We start from the raw sequence: 18974 nt of genomic DNA, 5'->3' as shown, positions 1-18974 counted from the left end.
CAGACACTGCACCCCAACTCACTGGACTCTCCTGCTAGATAGCAGCCCCTCAGCTGGCTCAGCAATAAAAGCCCTGGAGACAAAAATGTGCTTTGGAATCAGACGCGGTTTCTCACTCAACTCTGCTTCCTGCTAGCTGTGCAACCTTGGACAAGTGACTTACCTCTGTGAACTCAGTTTCCTCTTATCCAAAAAGGGATTCCAGCTAGCTCTGCCATGAGGAGCCAACGACAGGATGGAGATAAAAGGCTCAGCACAATGCTTGGCACAGAATGAGGTCTTCGCAAAAGTCGGATCCTTTTCCTTTCCCCCATTGCCGGCAGCCTTCACTGCTGAGTCCCTGGCAGGCCTCCCATCGGCCCCCACCAAGCCTTGACGCAGACTGGAATTTTTCTTTCGAGTAAGTGACTGGTTCAGGGAGGCAGAACGAAGCAAGTACTTAGAGTTCACAGCACGGAATTCTTTGAAATCATATTCCCCATGCTCCCTTCCTAGGGTCGGGGGATTAGCTGGCTGTCCTGGGCTTGGCTCTAAACGGTCTTGCCATGAGGGGAATTTTCCTACAGTCTTATCCTACCCTCTGTCCCAGCGCTAAGAATACATATGTCTGTCTCCTCTGCAGCAGCCCGTCGCTGTCAACCCCATTCCAGGGCAAGGACTGTGGGATGCAGGGAACAAGGAGTGGGGCTAGAGCTGGGGCTGGGGCGAGCGTGTTCTGCTTGGTGATGATCGGAATGTTGTGAGCTATGCAACAGGAATATTAATTCCTTCTCGCAGAGGCCAGCAGGGCTGCGAGAGGCTGTGGGTGTGTATCTGGTCCAGATGCCTTCCTCCCGCCTCCCATTTACTCGTGAAGAAAAGGAGGCCCGGAAGGGGACGAGACTTATTTGCAGATTCACATAGAGAAAGGGAGTGGCAGCAGTGGGCTCCAGCTGGACCCCGTGGGAGGCTGGCCCCGTGCACCAGTGCTCGTCTTACGGGGCAGCGCTGATGGCGATTCGGAAGTGAGTGATCACCTCCAGGCTTCGTGTGCATGAAAACCGAGATCTAGAGGGTATCTGAGGGACATGCCCCCCACACTGACCTTCTGTGACTGGTGTGGGCAAAAGCTTGGAGGGGAGCCGGACTGCTAGATTAGCAGAAGCTGAGAGATGGGCCCCAGGTAGGCAGAGGTTAGGAGATGTGTCCTTGGGTGGGCAGAGGTTAGGAGCTGAGCTCCCAGGTAGACAGAGGCTGGGAGCTGAGCCCCCAGGTAGGCAGAGGCTGGGAACAGGGCCCCCAGGTAGGCAGAGGCTGGGAGCTGAGCCCCCGGGCAGACAGAGACTGGAAGCAGGCCCCCCCCAGGTAAGCAGAGGCTTGGAGTGGGGCCTCACATAGGCAAAGGCTGGGAGTGCGGTCCCCACCCGGCAGAGGTTGGGGGCTGAGCTCCCCAGTAGACAGAGGCTGGGAGTGGGGCCTCTAGACAGGCAAAAGTTGGGATTCATCCAGCTCCCCACACCACGGACTTGAGTGGTTTTGCCTCCACCACAGCCCAGCTCTCTTTGGTGAATGTGTGTGCAGGGGTTGTGGCTTCCCAGGGTACAATGTGGCTCCCAGTGGACCTTGAACTACCTGCCTCTTGACCTCCTTTAGGGCCTGGCTCCCTGATCCTGCTGGTGGCATGTGCTGATCAAAAGAACAGACTGTCTCCACCTCCCGGATGCAAAATCCTTCCTCACCCAGACGGACAGAGATCAGAGAGCCTCATGCTGAAGCCCTGATCTGCCGCTTCACCTGCTATGCCATCTTGGACAAGCCTAAATGCTCACATGGGGTGAACGTGTGTGGCTTCCCTCAGGGCTGGGTGACAGGATGGCGTGAGACGTGCCTGGTAAACACATAGTGGGCACTTGCTGGCCTCTTCCTTTCCCTCTGCCCAGGGAAGCGTCTGAGTGCCAGGGGGCATGTTCAGTGTTGTTCAGGGCCCAGACCCTCTCCCTTGGCCTCCCTTTGCCATCCCCACCCACATCCTGTCTCACTTCACAGGAGGACTCGTGCTGTGAGCCCGTGTGTACCCAGTTCCGTCTATAATGTGGTCCAACAAATCCACTACAGGCAGGCGGGGGCCGTGTCCCGGCCCCTGGAGTGAGTCTAAGTAAGGCTGCCCACGCTTGGCATTTGAGGCCAGACCATTCTCAGCGGGTTGGCGGGGGGGGTGGGTGGCCTGTCCATTGGAGGACACTGAACTGTGTCCCTGGCCTCCATCCACGAGGTGAGAGTAGCACCCCCAGCCCCAGGCTTGGAAAAGGTTTCCAGACATTGTCAAATGTCCCCGGGGGTGAGATTGCTGCTGTACAGGATCCATGAAGAACTCAGACACAGACAACCTCCTGGAGCTGACGGTCTGCAGGAGGCCCCTCCCATGTGGACACAGACACCTCTGTGCATACACCCAGGGCCAGGCAGAGGGAGGGCATCACTTCCCCCAGTTTAAACTTGAAGGTGGACTCAGTGCTGACCCACAGGGCCAGGGCACCCCACAGGTGCATTTTGGGAGGGAAAGGCCAGCTTTGGTTGGGGAGGGGGGCACACCTCCTCTTGGAAATACACAAAATACACATGGGCAAGGACACGGCTTTGTAACAAACCCACTTTTATTGATAGTGTACATGGAGATCCATGGCGGCAGGGTGTGCCTGGGTGAGTACACCACACACCTGTGCAGCCAGGGTGCCCGGCCTGCTCGGAGAGCTCGGGCAGGGGGTGGAGCAGGGGACAGAGGCAGGGTCGGAGCTGCTGCTTTGGGCACAGACGCAGGCAGGGCCAAGGCTGGGGTGCAGGTGCAGGTACGCAGAGCTGGGGCCAGAGCTGGGTTGCAGGTGCAGGTACACAGGCAGGGGCCAGGGCATGTGTACATCTGTGTGTACTTGTATATACATGAGCATGGTGTACACAGTAACTACAGGGACCCTCACAGACTGAGCTAGGGAGAGAGTTGAGGACAAGATGTCCCAAAGCCCTGAAGACCCCAGGGACCAAGCATCAAGAGGGGGCACATCACGGTATGTACTGAATGCCCAGTGCTAGCTTGCTTCTGCCACCCACAGACTTGCTGTGTGACCTGGGGAAAGTTACTTACCCTCTCTGGACCTCAGAAAGACCCATTAGATACTCACTAAGGTTCCTTAGGGCCCTAAAACTTCAATACATTTAGAGAGATTAAAATACAAAATATGCTTGTTAAGAGCTGATGAGAAGGGCCTTTGGTTTATGGGTTCGAAACCCAGTACAGCCCAATCCCGGGCACAAGGAAAAGACCCACCCTGAGCTTCTCTGTTGGAGCCCTCCCTGGCTCAGTCCTGAGTCCCAGCTGCTCCTCCCTGCCCCCTCACCAGTGTGTGTGCAGAGGGTGGTGGGACAGCAGGGGTGGGCAGGGGCCAGTGCTGGGGACCCTCTTGGTTTCCTAGGACACAGTGAACCCAGCACCCAGTAGGTGCTTAATAAATGCTTGAGTAACAAGAACAGTAGAGGACAGCTTGGTTCTAGGTGGAGCTGTACCCTGAACTTGCTGGGGGGCAGGGGTGAGGCCTGGGGCTCATCCTGTCCCCACCGGGCTGTGTCCTTGCCTGGTGGTACCCTCTGTGAAATGGGAGCATTTCACATAAAAAAGCAGCTGTGGCCTGTCTGCCCCACTCTCGTGCAATCGTCTGTAAACTGTAGAGCTCAATGGCAGAGGTCAATATCTAGCTGCAGACAGACCATGGGAACCCTGTTTGGGAGCGGAGGAGGCATCCCTGGTGGAGGCCGTGGATCTGAACTGGATGAGCGCCTGGCCAAGGAGGGGGTCACTAGGCTTTTACAGTACAATGATTTCCATTTCTACTGCTATACATGACATGAAAACAGCTGCAACCACAACAAAGCACAACTGTCGGGGGGAGGGACCTCGGAGAGGAAGGACCGGGGAGGGGAGGCTGAGGAACTCGGGCAGGAGGTGGGCGTGGTCTGGATGTGGCCATGCCCCCTTCAAACACACAGCCACCACTGGCTCAATGTCAGGGGTAGCTGGGGGCATCTTGTGTGTGAGCTGGGGGTAGAAGAGGGGTGCAGAGGCAGCTGAACCGGAGGGCAGGAGTTGCGGGGCTAAGAGAGATGTTCTCTCAGCTGCCACCCAAACCAAGCTGGGTCTTATGCCAGGAGAGAGGAGACCTCTCCTATCTGGGTCCCGGTGTCCTTTCCATCCTGGTTCTTGTCCCAGGACGTTCCATTTGACGCAGCAATCCTCACCCCTCTGGAATCAGCGTTTCTTCCAACCTCAGGAGAGGAAAGCGTAACTCGGGTCTCTGCGTAACTCTTTAGGCTGCAGAGATGTGTCTTCCCATAGAGGAGCTGAACCACCAAGGAGCTGTGGACAAGGAGACTCGGGAACGCTGTGAGAAGGCAGATGGATATGCGGAGGCAAGTGCCTGGGGGCCTCCAGTCTGGTACCAAGGTCTGTGAACAAGCCTGCTACGGGGGCCTCGGTGGGGCAATGTGCACAGCGGGCATCTGGGGCCACCTCCCTGAAGGCACAGCCCAAGCCCCATGCCAGCATCCCTTGCTCACTGGATGGTGCACTTGTCCCTCTCGCGGGCCTGGCCTTCCCGAAGGACCTTGGCCTTGATGTACTTGAGGTCACTGTTGACACTGGGGCGGCGGGCGAAGGGCGAGACCATGCCATAGGCGTCTACCTCCTTGATGCGGCGCATGCAGAAGGGCCTGGGATGGAAGGCATCACCGTACTGCACGGAGATCTTGCGGTGCAGGGCGGGGCTCATCTCGTGCGGCAGCTTGGCCATGCTGAAGAGCACGTAGAACATCTCGTCCACGTTGGTGTTCTTCTTGGCTGACACCTCGAAATAGGCGCAGTTCTCATCGCCCGACACCAGCAGCTCGGCCTCGGTGGTGGGCACCTGGCGGCAGAGCTCGCCGTGGTCATTCTTGTTGCCACAGATGACCATGGGCAGCTCCGCCGCCTCCTTGGTCTTGTTCTTCAGGCACGACTTGACCTCCAGGATCTGCTTCTGGAGGCGCTTGACCTCATCGAAGGACTCCCGGTTATCCAGGCTGAACACCAGGATGAAGACGTCCCCTGCAGGGAGAGAGCCCAGGCAGTGAGTGCACCGGCCGGCTGCGCCCCCTGCCCTCCGCTTGCCACAGAACATCAGTCCCAACAGCTGGCAGTCACAGGTGCCCTGAGGCAGTGGCCCGGCGTCACTGACTTAAAACCTTCACAGCAATTCTGTGGGGTAGCTGCGATCATTCTCCCTGTTTTCCAGAGCAGGAAACTGAGGCTGAAGGGGTTGAAGCCCCTGTTCAAGGTCACATAGCTAACACGTGGTACCGCTTGGTTTAAATACGGTTAATGCACTTCACATTTCCTTGCAGGGCTGGAGAGGGGTGAGAGTGACTTGTGTGAACTGCGTTCAGATAATAATAAAGGTCACTTCCAGGAGAGCAGGGGTCCTGCCTGTCTTGTTCAATGCCTGGTTTGCGTCTGGCCTCATCCACTTACCTGCAGATCCCGAAACCTCTGTAATCTCAGTTTCTCTGTCTGTTTCATGCAGATGAAATATGACCTTGCAGGATTATTTTGAGAGTTATACAAGATAATGAATGGACAGTGGCACATGCTCAGTAGCCTCGGGTGTCAGTGATGACGAGAACGAGGGCCTGCTGGGAGCCAACCATCAGGTATATGCTCCAGGCCCACTGTGCTCACTGATTCCTCGCTACGCCTCTGTCAAGGAGATTTTGTTACCTTTGTGTTACAGGTGAGCAAACTGAGGCTCAGAAAGGGTGTGCGACCTGCCTGAAATCACACAGCTTCTGTGTGGCTAGGCTGAAACTTTTACCTGATTCTGCCCTCACCTAGCTGGTGCCTGGTACACAGTAGGTGCTCTCGGCTTCTCAAATCACAGGATGAAAAAGTGAGCGCTGGCCTCCAAGGCCCACACTGCCTCCACGATAACTCACTGCATCACTCAAGGCAGGCTTTGGAATCTGAAACGGCGGCTGCTGTGGAGATGGTAAGGCAGTGGGGAGGCTGTCTGGATGGGTGCCTCCATCCCAATTTCCAGCTCTCAATAAGCACTTTTCTCACTTTTACTTAAACTTTTTATTTATTTATTTATTTTGAGATGGAGTCTTGCTCTGTCGCCCAGGCTGGAGTGCAGTGGTGTGATCTCGGCTCATTGCAACCTCCACCTCCTGATTTAAGTGATTCTCCTGCCTCAGCCTCCTGAGTGGCTGGGATTACAGGTGCCTGCCACCATACCTGGCTAATTTTTGCTTTTGTTTTTGTTTTGTTTTGTTTTCTTGAGACAGAGTTTCACTCTTGTTACCCAGGCTGGAGTGCAATGGCATGATCTCGGCTCACCGCAACCTCCGTCTCCTGGGTTCAAGTGATTCTCCGGCCTCAGCCTCCCGAGCAGCTGGGATTACAGGTGCCCAGCACCACGCCTGGCTGATTTTTTGCCTTTTTAGTGACACAGGGTTTTACTACATTGACCAGGATGGTCTCGAACCCCTGACTTGAGGTGATCCACCTGCCTCGGCCTCCCAAAGCACTGGGATTACAGGCATGAGCCACCGCACCCAGCCAATTTTTGTTTTTTTTTTAGTAGAGACAGAGTTTCACCATGTTAGCCAGACTGGTCTCAAACTCCTGACCTCAAGAGATCTGCCCACCTCAGCCTCCCAAAGTGCTGGGATTACAGGCATGAGCCACTGCATCCAGCCACTTTTGCCCAAACTCTTGATAGCCTTGTGGTGTGGATACAAGATCCCTGTCTCACAGATGAGGAAACTGAGGCCCAGAGGAGTTAGCAACTGGCCCAAGTTCTCGAGAGGAGAAGCAAGCACTTCTGGCAGAACGGCTGCCTACTTCCTCTGCACCCCTAGAGCACACCACTTGCTCTGGTGTGTTTGTGTATTACTTACTGGCACATGGCACATTCAGAATGGTGTCCAGGCCAAGGATGTGCTCCAAACAGTGAGCTCTGGCACAGAGGAGGGCTCCATCGCCCACTCATCGTGGTCTCCTCGGGGCCTGGCACACAGTAGGTGTTCACCAAGGCAGGCTGAATGGATGGGAGTGATGGAGTGAAAGGCACGTGCAAGGCAGCATCAGCTTGGCAACTTTTCCTGCTTGTGCTGCCAAACCCCATCCCATTAGGCTAATCCGGGGCCCCTGAGGACTCGCGGCCTTGACATATTCAAATGCGAGTCTGCGATGCCAAGCATCAGAGATCGGCCTGGCTGGCAGCTGGAAGAAGAGCTCACGGTGGAATTAATGGCTTTCAGAATTTCCTGCGCGGCAGGAAAATGAGGTTGGAAAAATGAGGTTCCACTAGGTTGGAAAATGAGGCATGGGTTGGTGAGTGAAAAAAACAAGCATCAAACAGATGTGCTCAGAATGAGATGCGCTGGGAAAAAGAGCCAGGCACAAATACTCCCAATTGTGGGGATACAAATACGAACGGCAGTGTATTCACGGAGGCCCGGATGTCTCCACGCCAGACGGCCAGGGTGGCCACCTCCAGGGCAGGGGCAGGAGCCTAGGACAGGGAACATGGGTCAAAGGGGCATTAGCTTTATCTGCAGCATTTGCAGGAGGGTGTGTTTGTGTATTACTTGTGTCACTGAAAATTCATGCTGAAAACAGGCACCGGCTTCCTCTCTTCATCTCCCCGCTCCCTTCCTGTCCTTAGCCTTACTTATGGCAGTGGGTACCCAGTCTCCTCCCCGAGGCTGGGAGGGCTGACACCCATGCAATCAATACGCATCATGTGCTGGAAGCTCCTGATGCGTATTGTAGACTGCGCTCAGATAATAATAAAAGTCATTTCCAGGAGAGCAGGGGTCCTGCCTGTCTTGCTCAATGCCTGCATTGCATCTGGCCTCATCCGCTTAGCTGCCAGCTGTCTGGGGCAGTCCTCACAGCCTCCCCATGGGGTATAAGGTTAAGCCCACTGTGCAGCTGGAGAGGCTGAGACTCAGACAGGATGCATGTACCTCCGGTCACACATTTAAGCCAAGAGGCTCAGACGGGATTCGAACACAGGTTGACCCAGGGCTCTCCTATCTACATGCCCTTTCTCCAGAACTCGGGGTGGAGTGAGGAGCTTGACTGCTGTTTGGGTTAGATGCTCCAAAAAGCCAGCCTGGAAAAGGAAGCACTCAGGAGGACCCCCCTACCGGCCACAGCCTCAGTCTTGGCCCTGAGGCCTGGGGCAGGGCTGGGCATGGCATGGGTTTCTCGGTGTGGAAGTTATATTCTTTTGGGGGTATCTTAACAATGCCTAGAGAGTTGCCTGCTCACTCCTTCCTTTATCCCTGGCCAGCAACGGGAGGGGCGTGGCTTGGGAAATGACTGTGTAGCCCGGAGCAGGCCCACGACAGAAGTTGCGCACTTACTATCTGCTCACAAAGCGCCTTACATATATTCACTCCTTTAATTCTCACCGTGCCCTTAGGATGAGTGTTGATGTGATGCTGATTTAACAGGTGAGAATGCTGAGGCATAGAGGGAAAATCCCTTGCCCTGAGTTACAAAACCGGGAAGCAGTGGAACCAGGACTCAGACCCAGGCTCTGGGTCCTGGGTTTGTCCTCTTAACCTCCCTGTCCCTCTGCACTGCTCCCAGCAGAGCTGAGAGACCATGCTGTGGTTTTGTCTGAAAGTACAGGCGCAGACTACCTTTACGAGCTGTGGGACCACTGGACTGAGTTCCTTAACCTCTGTGGGCTTCAGTTTCTCCACTTGTAAAAATGGAATGAATAAACTATTTACTTCTGAGGGTTAAATAACCACATGCCAAGCTCTAAGAATAGGACCAGGTCCACCGCTCCTGAGAAGTGTCAGCTGCTGCCATCACCATCACTGTGACCATGACCAAGCCCCCTTCCCTTTGGTGACCACTCCCTGGATCCTGCCCTTACCTCTCTAGGAGGTGGCAAAGGCCTGGGGTGTGGGAGACCTGAGCCCCGTGGACTGATGATGGGCCTTGGAGCTCTGCTGGGTCATCTCCAGAGGAGGGAAGCAGGAGGCTAGGCATCATTCTGTTCCCTAGAAAGGAATATCCCTGGGGCATGCTGCTATCAGCTCCTCATCTGGAAGGTGGCACCGACAGCCAGGAATCAGTCCGGAGTCTAACAGAATGGAATCCAGCCCCTGCCTCCATCACTAGTTCCAGCAAGTGGCAAAACCTCTCTGAGCCTCATTGTGCAAGGATGACGCCTGTCTCAGATGATGGCTACGCAAGTACCGTGCAAACTGCCAAGTGCGCAGCACACTCCACACCCAAGTCCCGGCCCTGCCACCCCAGCCCCGGCAGCGGGCCTCACCTGTGAGGATGGAGAGCCTGCGCATGGCAGGGAAGGGGTGGTTGCCAGAGGTATCCAGGATGTCGAGCTGGTACATGTCGCCGCGGATGTTGTACACCTTGCGGTGGAAGTCCTCGATGGTGGGTGTGTACTGGTCCTCGAAGCGGCCATTGAGGAAGCGAGACACGATAGAGCTCTTGCCTACCCGAGAGGCACCCAGCACCACCATACGGTATGAGTTCTTGGCGGGCACACTGAGCGTGCAGTTCCCGCTGGACAAGGTCTTCATCATGGCTCGGGGCTGCGACAAAGAGTGAGGGAAGTAGTCATCAGGGGGCCCCCGATCTGGTCCCACCACCCTTTGTTAGAGGACTTGGCCTCAGGGGGCCCCCGACCTGGCCCTGCCACCCCTTGTTAGAGGACTTGGCCCCCTCTCTTGGGGCCTCTGTCTAGGTCTCAGTTTTCTGTCTGTAGAATGGAAACATCATATGAGGTTCTAAGGGGCCTTGGAGTTCTACCCTCTCATTCATTCCTGCCCTCTCCTTCACTCCTTCCTCCATCCACTGACCCACTCACCATTCGTTCATTCACCCTTTCGTTTGTGCAAGCACCAGACTGCTCGAATTTGAATCTTCGCCTTGCCTCTCACTACTGATCTTGGGCAAGCAGCTTAATCTCTCTAGGAGTCACTTCTCATCTACAAAATGAACCCAACTCATAGAGCTGTTGCAATAGGCTCAGCACATGGAGAAATCTCAAAAACGGTATCTCTCGCAAGAATCCGTTCTTTCGCTGGTTCATCCACCTGGCTTTCCGGGAGCCTGTGATTATTCCAGGATAAGACAAGGGGAAGGCACTAGCATGCATTCTTAAACCTGGGGACAGCGGGGGAAGGGGGTTCATTCAGCCCTCCTGGAAGAAGGGAAGGATGTGTCCACACCGCATGCTCTAAGCCCAATGCCTGGGGTTGCTCCTGCAGCCATCCCAGGAGGACCCAACTTTAGAGCTGTGCTCTGCATCTAGCTGTCTCCCTCCTGCTCCATGACCTGCCTGGAGATTTTTGCCTCCCAGGCCCTAGGTGTTTACTTGCCTCTGGGAGACCCCAAGGCCCCGAGTAGAGGTGTGGGATGGGAAGTAACCCATGGCTGGCTCAAGCATCCCTCACAACTCCAAGGGTTAATGGATCTGGAGCAAACCCATAGCTGTCTATGGGAGCCTCTTGACCTCATGAAAGAGGCCGATGTGGGTCCAAGCTCTTGTATAAACAAACCCACGGGCTCCACCAGCGCCCCCCCAACTGCCCTTCGCAGCCCAGCCCTCCCTCCTTTCCTACCTCAGTGCCCACCAGAATCCCCCGAGCCCAGATCCCCTGAGCCCAGTCTCCGTAGTTCGTTTGAGCTCTGCTGAGATCGGCCTCCACTCCTTTGCTCACGCCACCCCCTGCAGAACGCCCTCCTCCCCTTACGTTTCAGGGTCTGGCTCAAGTGCCACCTGTTCTCTAAAGGTCTTTCTCATCCGCCACCCCAGGAGGAGTCCTTCCCCTCTCCAGAGGAGAGCTTTCCAGCCCCTGAACTGCAAACGGGCACAGGCCTGCTGAAGTATCAGTCCCCTTGGTCCTCTGCAGGCTGCCACAAGTTGTGCAGGTTGGGCACTGCACAAGGCACCCGGCTGGGTGGGCATGTAGGGGCTGCATCCCAGAGGTGGGGGCATCTGTGTCAAGGAAGAGGCACTGTTTTTATATTCACACAAAGCTCTGTATGTGCCAGCCTCGCTCCCTACCCCGGGATGCCCCAAGTCAGTTTCCTTGAGTGCCTCGTCCATTGGTCCAAGGCGCTTTCCAATACTATCCCTTTCCGGTTATCATGATGCTAAGGTGTGAGGTGGCCACTGGAGGTGGAGAGATCGCCTGCATGCGAGTCCCCAGCACACCTCTGGGTCTACTCACCCTGCCCAACTACCAGTCTCTGTGCAGGAAACCGGCTCTCAAAAATACCTTTGTGAAAAGCCCTGATTGGTGGTATTTGCCCATTTCCATGGGGTGAATGCTCCCACCACAGTCAATTCTAAGCTGCCAATTTGACTTCGATGAATGGATCACAAAGAGGCACACACAATAAGCCAGCTCAGCACACAGCAGACCCCAGGCCTGGAGCCACAAGGACAACTGCGGCCACCTGAGCCCATGCAGTGTGCCAAGCCGCACACTAAGTATAGAAATAATCATAGCCGGCATTTATTTTGCAGCTAAAATACGCCAAAATGTTCTAAGTGCTGCACACATGTTAACCTATTTCTCCCTTTAGTAACCCCGGAAAGCAGGCGGTGTTTTTCTCCAATTTACAGATGAGGAAACTGAGGCACAGAGAGGTTACATTACTTGCTTACAGTTACACAGCCAGTAACCAGCAGAGGAGGCGTTTGATCCCAGGTGGTCTGCGCCGTGCTCAGGAGGCTACGTGACTAGCCTACTTCGTTAATAGGGGAGCCTGGGCAATAGGTCAAGCCTAAGACCCCCAAGTTCTCCACCCAGCTCCTGCCTAAAGCTGTCTTTGAATTTATCCCACAAAACTGCCATGCCATGTACACAGCAGGAGCTCAGTAAATGGTCTGTACATTAACCGAATGGCAAGTGGCTCTGTCTTTGGGCTTGCCTGAAGCCCCCCTCTGGGACCTTCTCTCCTCAGCTTCAACCACCTGACTGGCCCAGGAGCCATGCTAAGGAGGGCCTCCCCGCCAGGGCAGCCCTGATGAGGTACCCAGGGCATACATGTGGGAGGCAGGAAATGAGAGAGAGAAGGGTGGAGAGGGGGCTGCCAGACCACAGCAGGAGCCCTTCTCAGTCTCTGCCAGGCTGTCTCAGCCAGCCCCGGCCTTCAGCAGAGATGGGGAGAAAGAACACCCCCCTCCCCAAGTCCCTCTGCAGAGAGTCTGACTTTGCTGGTGGTCACTTCTGTCTAGACAGAGGACAGGAAAGGGGCCAGAAGCTCCCAGGGACAGTATTTGTCTCTAACACTGCCCTGCCCAGCCTCCAGCCCAGAGCTTGGTACAGATGAGCTAATAGCAATGACTGAATGGGCTTCAGGGAGTCAGAGAGAGGAGGCAGGGAGTTGAAGAGGCAGAGAATCAGAGAGAGGAGGCAGGGAGTCAAAGAGAGAAGGCAGGGAATCAGAGACAGGAGGCAGAGTGTCAGAAAGAGGAGAGAGGGAGACAGAGAGAGGAGGCAGGGAGTCAGAAATAAGAGACGGGATCAGGAAGGGCAGAAAAGGAGGGGGAAAAAATCCCATGTGTCTTTTATCGCTGAGAGAAGACTGATTCTTCACATGGCTTGAGCCACGTGGGGCTGTGTGAGACATTTGGACACCTGGACGCCAGGTGACAGTGCCTCTGTGGGCTCCACCTCCCACCCCCACATCTTTCTTCCCTCTCCTCCCCAAGAGGTGGCACCATGGGCAGCCTCACGGACACAGCTCTCCTCTGCAGCTTGTTCTCCATTCACCCTCAGCTAGGCTGACCTCACACAGTGAGCAGCAGACAGGGCTGCATTTGAAGGACCCTTTGGGAATTTAGAGTCCAATATCAATGACTGAATGGATTTCAGGAAATCAGAGAGAGGAGGCAGAGAACCAGAGAGAGGAAGTAGGGAATCAGAGAGGGGAGGCCCAGAGAGGCAGAAGATTCAACAGAGACCCTCTAGCAGCACAGGTATCTGAATACACGTACAGTGACTTCTGAGCCTACCACACGGCCATTCTGAGGACAGGTGGGAGGCAGAAAGTTTCCAGAGCAGAGATGAGGAGGTGCCATCCTGGGGACACAGTAACCACAGCCAGGAAAGCATCCATCAGCCTACTTGACTGATGGGGACACTGACGCTCAGAGAGGTTAAGTCACTTGCCCCAGTTCACACAGCAGATGACTGGCTAGGCTGGGATCAGAACCAGGCTTTGACTCCAAAGCCTAGCTCTTAACTCTATGAAAACCCACCCCCAGACCAAAACTTGTCTTTTTCAAAACACTATCTGACTCAGTGAAGCCTCAGCTGGTGTCAGGCAGGGAGATGACCCCTGAGGCATATTATATTCTCACTCCCTCTCTGCCTGCAAGCAGTGGGGCAGGGAGGGGGTGGGCACCTCCCCGGATTCTCCCCCAACCCTGCCAGCCAGCTCCCAGCAAGTGCACATGTGGATTCGCCACTTCTCCCTGGAGCCTCTCCCCCAAGGCCTGCCCAGAAGATGGAGGGGTCACATGGGCACAGGCAGCAGGACGTCTGGACGTGTCCTCCTGGTATGTGCCCCAGAGCCTGTTTCACTGGACTGCCTCTCCTCCACCCTCCCATGCCTCCTCCATCAGCACACACTCAGCCTCTTTGGACACGTACATTGCAGTCACTGGCCTCTAGCTGCCACTTTGAGAGTCCGGGGGCTTGGCAAAGCCAACACCATCAAAGCCAACCCCATCTGGCAGCTCAGACGGTAGAAGGTAGGCAGGCATCTGGCTTCTGGCAGGCCAGCTCTGCCTCTCACCAGCCCAGCAGCCCTGGGCAAATGACTTGGCCTCCCGAGGCTCAGGTTACTCCATGTTAATGGTAAGAAACAAACCCCCTGTGTAGCTCTGGGCCTCCAATAAGTTTGGAGGCTGCCCCAGCTCCTGGCCCGCCGCAAACCTGAACACGTGTTGGGTTCTTTTCTTTGTGGTACTTTCTCTTGGCAGTCATGGGGCTGCCTAGAGCAGCAGGTGAGGCTGAACTGGAATGCGGGCACAGGTCTTGCAGGGATCCCATCTTGTCTCTGACATCACCAGAGGCCTCAATCACCGGCTCCTGACCTGGCTGCCCGCTCCCAGCCTGGCTTCCCACTTTCCATGAGGTCTTGGACATCCCCCGTCATCCTTCCAGTGCTGGGGACATGGGGAGGGGAGGGCACAGAGAGGCCTCCAGAGCTGCCTTCTGGGCCCTCCAAGACAGCTAAGTTACAGGAAACCCCTCCTGGGAAGGGAATCATCCAGGAAATTCACTCTGCACCAACCCAGAGAAAGCTCAAGAACTCTGGATAAGGGATGAGCTCCTTAATCTTCCTTCCCCACCTCCAGGTATGTAAGTTGCAGCCAGCTCCAGAAGGGGGACAGGAATGTTTGAGGACGTTGACTCTTCCTCCCTGAGCCTCAGTTTCCTCCTATTTAAATGGGCTCTTACTCTAGCTCTCTTAAATGGAAAGCCTCTGGCACCAAAACTAGCACATAGTAGAAGCTCAATGCATCTTTCTTTCCTGGGATAAGTAAAGGGTCTAGCACCCAGTCTGACACATAGAGTAGGTGCTCCAAAAATTTAATTTTCTCTAGGTATGTAAAGTTGCCAGACGACCCCGGCACATAGAAGGTGCTCAGCCAATTTCACTTTCTCTGGGTCATGCAAGGAACCACTGAGCTTTCCTACCCCAAGCCTCTACCCTTTCTTCCCGGCCGCTCCACTTCCCAGATCCCCAGCTCTGTTGGGGTGTCTCCTACCTGTGAATGGCGGGCCGGGCCTCTGACTCGGCTAGAAGAGCTGCTTGGAAGCGCCGGGAGCTGCGGGGAGCAGCCGCCTGCTGCTCCAGCCGCCGCCGAGCCACCCAGAGTCTGTGGCGCCTCTTGGGTCACTGCGCCTGGATCCTCCCCTGCGCGGCTCGGGGCGCCGGGCTCGGCGCGGCCGGGCAAGGAGGCGCGAGAGGCTGGTGCCCCATGGGTGGGCTCCGAGGGCTCGGCGGGGCCCGGGCAGGGGGCGGGCTCCGGCTCGCCGCCGCCGGCCCTGCCCTGCCCGGAGCCGGAGGCCTCCTGCTGAGCCAGGTGCCCGGAGGCTTGGGGATGTTCGATCCGGGGGTCCCCGCCTGGGGCTCCGGGGCCAGGGGTAGAGCGGTAGGGGCGACTCCAGTGATGAAGGAGCAGCCCCTAGAGATTCGGGGAGTGGGGGTCCTTTGGAGGTGACTATAGGTGCGTGTCCCGGGTGGGCGAACCCTCCTGGTCGCCTATGCCACCTTCTCCGCCTGCCCCGAAAAGGGTCGCTCGGATGGGGGGTAACGGGCTGGCGGGGTCGGCCGCGGCCTCCTCCTCTGCCCGCGGCTCTGCAGCTCTCCCCGCGCCGGAGGGACGGCTCCTTTCTCCCCGCGCGCGGCGACGCCAGCAGCTGAAGGAGGAGCAGGGAGCTCTGCTCTGCGCGCGTGTGGGAGGGGGCCTTGAACGCCGCCCCAAGGTTTCGCAGCTCCAAGTTAGCAGCAACCGGCTCCTCCTCCTCCTTCACCTCCTGCTGTCCCCAGAGGAGAAGAACTTTGCGCGTGGCCTGGCTTCTCCCTCCTGCCCTCTCCTGCAGGCAGACGCCCCTCTGCCACCCGCAGGGCGAGGAAGTTGCTGAGCCTTCCGAAAGGTGGCAGAAACCCAGGCTCCCGATGGCGGTCCCAGCGGCGCCCTCCCGCGCCCGTGCAAGCGTCGCTCACCTGCCCCCCGCGAGCGGCGCGTCCCGTCGCCCAGCGCCCGCGTCTGCCCTCCCGAGCCCGCTCGCCCCGCCCCGCCCCGGCGCCCGGCCAATGGGAGGCGGGTCCCACGGCCCGGCCCGCCCGGCCCCGCCCTCGACGCTCGCGGCCTCCCGGGCGCCGCCGTCTGCGGTTCCGCGTGTCCTGGCGCTTGGTGCCTGGGCCGCTGGGGGCGGCTGGAGGCGCCGGGCGCGCGCACTTTGCCCGGAAGGCTGCACGGGCCTCGGAGGCTGACGTCTGCGCGCTCGCTCACACGCACGCCGGGCCCGGCCGCAGGTGACCCGCGTGGGGTCCGCCCGCCTGCCCACTCGCCCGGGGTGCCCAGCTGCTTGCCGAGCGCGCCGCGGCTCCAGCGCCCTCCTCCTTCGCGGAAGTGTCCGCGTGCCTCTCCAGGTGTCCAATCCGCCCGTTCCAGCCGCTTCCACCCTCCCGAGGTCTTGGTGCCCACGGGACCCTGCGGGCTGGCACATGGGTCGTGCACGTGTCGCCCAGAGGGACCGGAGTCACCTTGGCTTAGTGGCCAGAGATCTTCGAGGCATGCCCGTTTCAGAGAGCGCGGCCGGGGACACACTGGGTGCCTTGGGCAGTGCCTCTTCCGCCGGCATTCTCCCTTTTCACTTTTAAGCAAGGGGCTTGACCTAGGGCAAACATCACGCATTCTCACAGGGCCATATAGCCACACCACTTATTTAATTTTTTTTTTAATACCAAATCCGCTTTCCCCACCCCTTAAACACTTGATTTTAGAGAATCATTATATCACTGCCTTAAATGGGAAAGCAGTATCACTTGCCATAAATAGAAAGTTAGAGTTAAAATAAGCACAGTGAAAACAAAGCAAGGTTATTAAATATAGCTGGAAACTGTGGCCTTCCAAGGCTTGAGATGTGCCCTCAGTGAAAAAGGGAGATTGGCAAGGTTTGGCGAGGTGTTAAACATTCATTAGCACCTAACAGAGACTTTCTCCTTCACTTATCAGGAGGCTTCAAAGAGAATGTTCTCATTGTGTGATACAGCAAAGGGATGCGGTGCTGTCTGTGTCCCTCAGTTCCAGACCCCTGGACCTCAGAGATGTCTGCCAGCCTCACCCTCAACCCCAGACCTGGCCTCCCTACCTCATAAGAGGCAGCAGGAATTAGGGAGGGCACCTGAGGGGCCAGCTCCACTGGCTGAGAGACTGGCATTCAAGTCCTGACTCGTTAATTACCCAGATATCTGACCCTTGGCCAGTCATGAAAAGTGTCTGGATTCTGGTTGTGCCATCTCTAAAATGGGTGTGATATTGCTGGGTCCACAGAATGACAGAAGTGCTGAAATGGCCTGGGACTTTGAGTATGGAAAGTGACTTGCTTTGCTTGTCTCTCTAGCATCTTGAGATTCTCCGGCAAAGTTGACCAGAGAGGATGGGGCAGGTAGGGTTGGAGGGTGCAGTACTTGTGCTACCTAATTGTGTTCAATGCCCCGATTTAGGCCATAGATGGGCTCAGGGGATGTGCCCAAGGTCACCTGGTGGCAAGTGGCAGGATCTCATCGAGGTGCATTTTCCACATCCAGACTTTGCCTCTGGGAACTGGCTTCTGCCCAGGAGCGTTTGTGCTGGTCATGACGCACAGAGGCTTCGAGCCTTGAGCTGGCGGTGAACTTGGCAGTGGGAGGTGAGCAGGGTGGCACGCTTCACCTGGAAGGCTGGGGTCAGGAAGACTCAGGCCACTGGGCCAGCTCTGCCACCCCCATCACAGAAATGTGGCAGGCAGCCCAGGGACCCATGGCTCCCTGCTTCTGCAGAGTTGTCCAACAGAATGGGTCATGCCCCACTGACTATACCCCCCATAGTGAGGGGAGCTAAATGTGGAGTGAGAAGCCGGGGAGGTGCACTGCCTTCTGCTCCTCACCTCCCCCGCTCCCAGTACAGAATGGCTCAGTCAATACGCAAGTACACATAAGGGACCCACTGATGCCCACGGAAGCTTTGCGTGGCAACAGCACACTCCCCATGTGTGCCTATTTTCCCCTTCCCCACTCCCCACAGTCCACTTGCCTCATCATTTCTCACTGGACCCTTTGTCATAGCTGCCCCCTTCCTCACCAGTCTCCCTGTCATCCCCTCTCTTCCGTATAACCTGTGATCATGTTAGTCCTGTTCTAAAAATGTCATCTCTTGCTCAAGAATTTTCAAGGGCTCCCCATTGCTTAAGATGTAAAATCTTGGGCCAGGTATGGTGGCTCACATCTATAATCCCAGCACTTTGGGAGGCCAAGGTGGGAGGATCACTTGAGGCCAGGAGTTTGAGACCAGCCTGGCCAGCATGGCGAAACTGTCTCTACTAAAAATATAAAAATTAACCAGGCGTGGTGGCGTGTGCCTGTAATTCCAGCTACTTGGGAGGCTGGGACATGAGAATCTCTTGTACCCAAGAGGCAGAGGTTGCAGTGAGCCAAGATTGTGTCACTGTGCTCCACTCTGGGCGACAGAGCAAGATCTGTCTCAAAAAAAAAAAAAAAGATATAAAATCTAAATTCCTTATCCTAGCATACAAGGCCTCCAACCTCCTATCAGGACACAATTCTCACCATGCCCTGCCGCCAGCCTACATTCCAGCAAAATCAAACCACTTCTGGGTAAAGAACCCAGGCTTCGCCTCCTCTGGGCTTGGGTATGCTGGTTTCTTATCAGGGATATCCTTTTCTCAATATTTACCCATCAAACTCCTGCACATTCTTCAGAGCGCTGTGTCCACACCTCTCTCCACAAAACTTACTCCCAGCCTTTCTAATGGTGTGGATCTCCTCCTCTGTGCCCCCACAGCACCAAAGCTTGGCTTTTGCGCTGTGGGTAACGGATCCTCTCCTTAAGCCTCAGTTTCTTGGCCTGTAAAGTGCGTGTTACAATAGTAACTGCCTCTGCAGTTGTTGGGAAGATTAAAATCAACTGCAAAATGCTTCACACACAGTGGCCTCCGCCACGGGCACTTCTTCCATAGCCCGTGTTACCTCCTGCCTCATTTTTGGACATATGCTTTGTCACCCCCATTAGCATGTGAGCTCCTCCGAGTGGGGACAGAGCCTGATTCATCCTTGTATTCCCACATCATTAAGGGTAGCATCTCACACGTTGTAAGTTTTTAATAAA

The 18974-nt window shown here is 56.1% G+C and overlaps 1 protein-coding gene across 5 annotated transcripts; it reads right to left on the bottom strand.

Moving 5' to 3' along the window:
• Positions 1-2615: 2615 nt before the first annotated feature.
• Positions 2616-15853, bottom strand: RASD2 (RASD family member 2). 5 transcript variants are annotated; one of them, XM_035271219.3, is made up of 3 exons: positions 14847-15853; positions 9366-9645; positions 2616-5110 (listed from the first exon to the last, which is right to left on the bottom strand). In XM_035271219.3, the coding sequence occupies exons 2-3, from the start codon at positions 9634-9636 to the stop codon at positions 4581-4583; spliced, it is 801 nt and encodes a 266-aa protein (XP_035127110.1). In that variant the 5' UTR covers positions 9637-9645; positions 14847-15853; the 3' UTR covers positions 2616-4580. The 5 variants fall into 5 exon arrangements, with proteins under 5 accessions (XP_035127110.1, XP_035127136.1, XP_078195540.1 ...); XM_035271245.3 differs by having other exon boundaries at positions 15809-15853; XM_078339414.1 differs by lacking the exon at positions 14847-15853 and adding an exon at positions 11730-12610.
• Positions 15854-18974: the final 3121 nt, after the last annotated feature.

This window comes from Callithrix jacchus, chromosome 1, assembly GCF_049354715.1.
Source record: "Callithrix jacchus isolate 240 chromosome 1, calJac240_pri, whole genome shotgun sequence".
NCBI classification, from domain to species: domain Eukaryota; kingdom Metazoa; phylum Chordata; class Mammalia; order Primates; family Cebidae; genus Callithrix; species Callithrix jacchus.
Note: the sequence above shows the minus strand (reverse complement) of the source record. Positions and strands in the feature narration are given on the sequence as shown.

Coding starts and splice junctions, on each gene's coding strand:
- RASD2 (XM_035271234.3), bottom strand. Junction 5,111..9,365: donor CAGGCTCTCCATCCTCACAG/GTGAGGCCCGCT, acceptor CTCTCCCTGCAG/GGGACGTCTTCATCCTGGTG.